Source organism: Lathyrus oleraceus, chromosome 4 (genome assembly GCF_024323335.1).
Source record: "Lathyrus oleraceus cultivar Zhongwan6 chromosome 4, CAAS_Psat_ZW6_1.0, whole genome shotgun sequence".
NCBI classification, from domain to species: domain Eukaryota; kingdom Viridiplantae; phylum Streptophyta; class Magnoliopsida; order Fabales; family Fabaceae; genus Lathyrus; species Lathyrus oleraceus.
Window position 1 is genome coordinate 17,232,338 of NC_066582.1, and position 7,377 is coordinate 17,239,714.

The following is a 7,377-nucleotide window of genomic DNA, read 5'->3' on the forward strand; positions in this document are numbered from 1 at the left end:
AGAGTTAAGGTTTAGAATGTGCTAGCTGCAGAAAATGAAGTAGGCTTCATTGTTGAAGTGGTTTCTTTGGAAAAATTTAGGCATTGACTTAATTTGCTCAAGATTTATGCATGTTAAGGTCTTAATTTAACTAGGCACTACTATAATTTGATCGTGGTTTAAATGGTATATTAGTTAATAACTTTTATTTTTCTGTTTCTCTTTGAAATTGCCTTCCTGGTTTTGGGGTGACTTGAAGTCTATAAATAGCTAATTTTGCTGCTATGGCCCGAGGTGTCCATAGAATAATAAGCAACCAAGTACAATGAAATGCTTCGTGTTCTTTGGGATTTTTAACTTCCAAATCCAACCAACAGTTAACACACCTTTAAGAAAAAATAAAACTTCTACCATGTATTGATTAATGTTATTGAAAGTAAAAAGATACTTATTTTAGAATGGAGGAAGTAATTACTGAGATAAATGCAAATTGTAAATATGGACTATTTTGCTTCTATGCTTTGCATTTTCTTTTCATTTGCCTGATACAAAATTACAAGTGGAAGAAGGCTTGGGTCACCAGTGTTGACTAGAAAGAAAAAGATGATAATTGAACTATAAATTCCAGCATATATGAGGGAAGAGAGGAAGGAAAAAAAAAACCTATTTAAAAGATTTACATACTAATACTAGCACTTTGGGTGCAGCCGCAAGAGACTATTTCTCGTTAGCTTGGCAGCAGGTCAGGCTCGTGTGTGTCTAAATTTCTGAGACTGGTTACTTTTTTACCTCCAACGCTTGCTTGATTTGCATCTGATGCGTTCGAAGGCTATATTCCTCAACCTGTTTTTGCCAAAAAAAAGTAATCAATATAGAAACTAACATAAGAAATATAGTAAAGTGTGTTGCATTGCATTCAACTCTTTTCACTCAGCCGTGAATTGAAGAACCAGTGTACGTACTGTTTGTTTCTTTAGAACTGTCCTTTAAGGGACTAATAAAGCCCTAGACCCTAGCGTTGAAAGGATGCTCCTTCATTTTATGAAACGAAAAAGAAAAATCTCTATACATTTTGCTTATTCACGTCTGCATCCAGATGGAAGCATGGAGCAAGCAAGCATAACGTTGATGAATATAATATATTTCTGGCAATTTACAACTGAATCATGACCATCATTCTCTACTAAAAACATCTTTAGATAAAGTAGTTGCAGCTGTTATACTACTGGCAAACCATGGTGTGGTGGATAACAGTGTGACAAGTATATTGGTTGCTTACTATACAAAAGCTACATATTTTCATCGATAAATATACACAATTCTCTAATTGATGCATTTTTTGCATCAACACCGCACACTCATTACCAAGTTTTACTGAACAGTTTAATTATGTTCAACAAATTTCAGATATTAAATGGCTGAAGTGAAAAGAGCTATAAAACTACATTTGCATGCAAATATATAGACAAGAAATAAGCACATGACCCTAGAAGCATTTTAACATTGACATGTTCAACTTTCCTTGACGACTAATTCATTACTAGTAGTATTTCAGTGAAAAATGAGGGAGCACAAATTAGAAAAGTTAACCTAGTTTACAGTCAACCCAGGTTCTTTAGATCTAGAGCTCTATTATGATTCGCTGAAATATGGCTCTTAAATATTGAATCCCCACAACATAAGTATTACAAGAAATCAAACTTAATGTAAAATGTGATAAGTGTGAGTGGAGTGCACTCATCATCATAATATTGAAAAAATATATTTGCATAGTTCACGTTCATAAATTATATATTATAATTCTCACCTGCATAGACGCTGAAAAAGCCAGTAGCGCTTCACATTCATCAAGCATGGCTTTCTCCTGTGCTGTTACGATAGCAACTTCAGAAATCAAGTTATTCATGCCTTCCACCTGTCAGATACAGTATAAAATGGGGTCAAACTCTTATAGAGTATAACATCTGATGAATGATACAAAAAACATAGTAACCCTTTACTGCCCAAAACTGCAAGTCTAGGTGATTATGTGAATCAAACCAATAGAACTCTTAAGACAATTAACTCACCCGTGAGAGCAAAGGGCGGATTGCAGAGCCCATAGCTTGCATGACATCCACAGCTGAACAGATAGCAACCTTCAAGTGCTCAATATCTGCCTGTAACAGTGTAAACATATAATGATTGATGCTAGTGTCACACTCTAGGTACTAAACCGAAAAATACAAAAACCAGGCATACCTTTGCCCCTCCAGTCAGTGGAAGACGAAGAGTGTTTGCCTCCAAGTCTTCTACAGCCCCAGATAGAGCATCAACATGACTGTTTTCAAGAGTGGCCCAATCATCAAGGTAGGTCATCTAGTTCATTGACCACAAAAAACTATTATTAATTATTGAAAGTTGAAAATTAAATAAGGAAAGAATCTAGTATCACATACAATAACTGAAATTAGATAAGCAATTATGTGTAAGATTTCATATAATATTAGTATCTTCTTGATCAAAATGTAACCAACCTCCCAAACTATATCAGATACTCATTCTTCCAGTGTTCCCCTTTTAACAAGCACAGTCCTAAGCTTTCTAATTTTTCTGTACTTATAATCACTTACATCAACCATTAACATGAAACATTGATAACATATTATCAGACTTTTCGATATACTAGGAGCAATCTCTTGGAAAGTACATGTGTGTCGCTTATAAACTCCGCAATAACCATCTGAAATTGAAGTACTAAAACAAATAACATGTGACTGGAATGTACTATAATATCATTCCGAACTGATACTATAATAATAAAACATGGCATAGAGAAAGATAAGAATATTTCAGTCAAGAGAGAAGTATTACTTGATCATTCATAATAGAATTCAGCTTCAGCTCAAGCTGCAGCTGCTGGAGATAGATCCTCTTCCTAGTAATTGACTCCCACATAGACATAGTAGTGCTCCATACATTATACAAAGTTTTCTGCATCATTGAACAAGCTCTAGTAAATTGATGTAGGTAAATGGTTCCAAATATACAATCTATGTGTTAGAAGAAGTCCACCAAGAAGAGTTTGCCAGCTTGTCAAAGATAGCAAGCCATACCTCAACAATTGCATTTTGGACATAAAATGCATCCTCCGCTCTCGCATTGGCAAACCTCCATTGCAAGTATCTGTTATAGAGAAGTCTTAATTGGTGAGCATCTTCGATGTAGGCTGCACCTTTTTTCCCTTTTTTAAAATCGGCAATAAAGCTAAGAACTGAAATTGAATCGTTGGATTGGTTGGACGAACCGGTTGCCCTTATTCGACTTGGACTAACCCCTCTAGGAGGAGTAGATGGCCTTGACCGAGATGGACTGACGCCTCTTGAAATAGAAGGAGATACCGTTGTGGTCCTACTAGGTGAGGCGGGACGTGACCTTGGAGATATCAAGGCTTGAGATCTGACTCCAGTAAATGCTAATCCTGTTTTATCTGATGAAGTGGCAGGAACAGATTTGAGAGGTCTTAGTACATGGAAGCTGTCATCAAATGATTTCACTTCGCTTCCTATTCTACCATTTTCAACAAGTGACAATAGCCTTGCAACATCAGTAGAAGTTTTCTGCAAGGGCCTACTTGCATCACCTGGTAAAGACAATCTTCTAAGTGAAGATACACCAGTTCCTGGAACAGAACTGTTCAACATTCTGGTTATCTTATCTGAATGATCAACACTTCTATTTAAGGGATTAGAAGATACCTTCCCACCCATTCTACCTGGCCACCGATGCTGATCTATCAACCGAGAATGCGAACCATCAACTGGTTTTGAGTTCTCAGATTGATCAGAGACATTCTTCCCTTTAAGAGGACTCCTCCTTCTCTCCGGCGTAGGCTTACGTGTATTTTTTGTTTCAACCTGCTTGTGTGCCACGTTTGAAGTTGGCCGTAGAGTACGATCAGAAGCACTAGTAACAGGCCTCTCTTTCTTGCTCACAGGTATCGAAATGGTATCTGACTGAAAAGAAACACTCAAACTTCGCATTGTGGAAGGCCATAGAGTCTCTGGCAAACGGCTACTAGCTACCCTTTTGGATAAATGCACATCGTCCTGGACGGGCGTAGAAGGACTTTTTGGAGAAGGAGGGGTTGCAGGCCGATTCCTCTCAGCTGATTGAGCTCTCTTGGGTAACAATTTAGATGGTGCAGTTGTTCTTGTGAAGCTGTTTGGAGATGGACATCGCCGGGGACCAGATGGAGATGGGCACCGACGAAGACCAGATGGAGGTGCCGGAGTAGGTGACTTATACCTTGAACTAACTTCCCTAGTTCCGGACCGCCTTGTAGTGAATGCATTGTTCTTTTCAGCTGGGGACAAAGGGTGTCTTGGGCTCTCCCCAGTTCTATGTTTCCGTAATGCTTGCTCTGATTCACATACATCCATCCACTCTATCCCAATCAGACCACATTGATGGAAGTTTTCATTAAACTAAGCCAAATATAGCAACTTTGGCAGTCCAATGGAATAAATGAACAGCGCAGATTATCCAGAAAGAAGATCCTTTTCCCTGCAATAAATCTGTCACAAATGAAAATAAAGTAAGACACTACAGACTGGTAAAGAAAAGAAACGCAAAGAATAAGCCCCTTCAAAAAGAGAAAAAAAGGAAAAACAAAAAAGCGCACATCTTTACAGAGACTCAGATCTGTTGGAGAAGGAACTCGAGAATCGCAGGTAATAAAAGCAAGTGGGTATGTTTTTTTCATGAAAAAAATCCCGAATCCAACAAGATCAGGACACGGCAGGAAGAATATGGAGAGGGAAAACAACATCTGGTGGTGTAATGGATGAGAGAAACTCGCGGAAACTGTCTCAACGTACATTTAACGTTTTTTATCATTAAACGTTGGTTTGTGTTTAACTGAAGATTAAAACTAAAACAAAAAAAGTTGATTTGCAGGGGAAGGGGGGTCCCCTTGGAAATTAGGGATATTGGGATGTAAAACAGAATAATGAAGAGTATAAGGATAAGAAAGAGGAAGTACATAGGGTTAGAGAGACTTTAATTTTTTCCCCTTTTGTCTCTCTCACGGGAATGCCATGGTCTATGGGCTGGCAATAAGTTTACTCCACACAAACACACTCTGTCCTATTTCTTCTTCTCTCTCAACTCATTTTCATGAAAGGGAATTCAGTGAAAGTGATACCATAACTTGCATTGCAGGCCCAAAAATAAAGTAACTAATCTTTCCTATAACAATCTCCTTTTCTTCCCCAAATCAAACCAAACAGTCATAGCTCATAACACAATTAAGTTGAATGAAGTCAATGTGTAACTTTTTTCTTAGATGAAATAAAAAGAACCACAAGATAATAATTACTACCATATATATAATAACTGCTTTGTAGTATAATTAAATAAATATCCTCTTCCAAATTTGCAAACAGAATATTATATTCAATAGAACCAATTAATTATATATTTTGTTTGTATTCTATACTACACAATATTTTATATTATTTTCTTAATTTAATTGAAGATGGAAGTTTGAACTTGATGGTGTTATTGTTGTTTGAGAAATGGGCATAGACAAGGAGATCCACGTGCAGTGATGATCATTGTCCACCATCCCCATAAAAACAATTTGTGTAAGCCTAACATGATTCACAAACACCATTTTCTACGACAACAAAAAAGAAAATAATAAAAAATAGAAAAAGTTATGGCTACTGGTCATTTCCATTTTTAACTAAGAAAATCGTTGGGACAAAACGATATCGGCACCTTCTGATATTGATACTGTTATTTATCATTTTAGTGATAAAGAACAAATTTTGGTATTCAGACCGCAACAACAGTATCCAGCGTCGCAACACTTGTACCAATCGAAATCACAAAATCCTTTACGTGACTGAAACACGACGATTCGATAGTTATCTAAAACTTAATACTGTACAGTAAGAAGAATATTGCTGAAAGCAAGAGGGAGAAAATGAACAATTATTAACCTGAAAAATTGATTGAAAAGAAACAAAATATATGGTTCAGAACAGAGATCCATGACAAATGCCTGGATTCACACAGATTTTCACACAGATTTATGTCTCTCTCACTGAAGACAAGCTTGAGTATTATTGCACAGAAACAAGTACTATAGACTAAAGTTCATTGAATTTCATTCCCAGATTCATGTGTTTCTCTCAAATTTTCACAATTCAATTGAATTATGAAAACCACCTTCAAAACGCAAATAATTGAAACCGCATAATTTAGAGCGCAAAACTCGATCAGAAATAGAAACCTAAATTATTCAACCATAATGTGATAGTAAACAAAGTAAATCATAAATGAAGATCCGTAACAAAATTAAAGAGAAAGAACACGCTTAAAAAGGAAAATTAATTATAAAAGAAACCTAATCGACTCAATTCCAATGCAACAATTAACACCGTTTACTGATAATATAAATTTCTCCAATCAGATAAAAAATACTTGAAATTGAACAACGAATCCACGAGAAAAACCCTAAATAAATTAATATACAAATAAATAAACGAGTCGAATCACCTTCTTCTCGAAACAACGATTTGGATTCAAATTAGAGTCGCCGGAGAACGAACGGAGAGGCGAAAAACGGTTACCGGAGTGGATTTTCACCGGCGATGGCAGTTTCGTGATTTTGAAACTAAGTGGGAAAGAGAAAGCGAATAAAGAGAATTAAAAGAAGTAAAAAAATAATAACAATAACGATTTCGTGTTAAGGAAAAACTTTGCTAAGAAAAATAAATAATTAAAAAAATAAAAAATAAAATAAAAAGGGTAATGATAAAACGGTTTCAGTTAAGGAAAAAGGAGGGAGACGTGGGGTCAGTTGTTTTCGCGCCACCTACTTTTAATTGTTTTTGGTTTTTACCTCTAACTAACTCTTATTACCATTTTTGTGTTTTTTATTAATTTTTTTATATAATAAATTAATAATCATTTATTATAATTATGTTAGTACTAACTTTTAATTATTAATTTAATTCTAAAAGTACCTTTATTCTCACCAATTGCAACAATAATCATCGTTTGTAACAACGTGTGGGGTCGATAAACTTAGCTGTAATATTTTCTCCTCGAGTATTTCAAGACATAATTAATATCGAATTTTTTTGGAGTTTTTTTGTTCTTGAAGTTTTGACGTAGAATGATATTAAATGTTTTTGTGACAATAACTCTGTCTAATGGAATGATGCACACAACGTATTTTTGACGTATTATGCCGTTTGGGTGTTTTGAAATCTCTTCTTTATGATTTGGACAAAAATTGACGTAATATAGAGTTCAAATTATATACTAGTACTATATCATTATTTATTAGTGTAAATAATTGTAAATAAATTATTACTTTTAAAATTCTACAATAACAAGTTAAAG

At 35.3% G+C, this 7,377-nt stretch overlaps 1 protein-coding gene across 5 annotated transcripts; it reads right to left on the reverse strand.

The window, feature by feature from the left end:
- Positions 1 to 454: 454 nt before the first annotated feature.
- Positions 455 to 6,699, reverse strand: LOC127138460 (AUGMIN subunit 8). Of its 5 annotated transcripts, XM_051064915.1 has the most exons (8): positions 6,526 to 6,698; positions 5,743 to 5,869; positions 3,075 to 4,535; positions 2,833 to 2,952; positions 2,221 to 2,337; positions 2,049 to 2,138; positions 1,787 to 1,894; positions 455 to 822 (listed from the first exon to the last, which is right to left on the reverse strand). In XM_051064915.1, the coding sequence occupies exons 3-8, from the start codon at positions 4,398 to 4,400 to the stop codon at positions 757 to 759; spliced, it is 1,827 nt and encodes a 608-aa protein (XP_050920872.1). In that variant the 5' UTR covers positions 4,401 to 4,535; positions 5,743 to 5,869; positions 6,526 to 6,698; the 3' UTR covers positions 455 to 756. The 5 variants fall into 5 exon arrangements, 4 of the variants coding, with proteins under 4 accessions (XP_050920872.1, XP_050920868.1, XP_050920873.1 ...); XM_051064911.1 differs by lacking the exon at positions 5,743 to 5,869; XM_051064916.1 differs by lacking the exons at positions 5,743 to 5,869; positions 6,526 to 6,698 and adding an exon at positions 5,003 to 5,251.
- Between the last annotated feature and the right edge of the window lie 678 nt (positions 6,700 to 7,377).

Excerpts from the sequence above, each read along its gene's own strand:
- LOC127138460 (XM_051064911.1), bottom strand. The coding sequence starts at position 4,400 with ATGGATGTATGTGAATCAGAGCAAGCATTACGGAAACATAGAACTGGG. Across the intron at positions 1,895-2,048 it reads TCCGCCCTTTGCTCTCACGG|GTGGAAGGCATGAATAACTT; the intron begins GTGAGTTAATTG and ends TGTATCTGACAG. Across the intron at positions 823-1,786 it reads CTTTTTCAGCGTCTATGCAG|GTTGAGGAATATAGCCTTCG; the intron begins GTGAGAATTATA and ends TGGCAAAAACAG.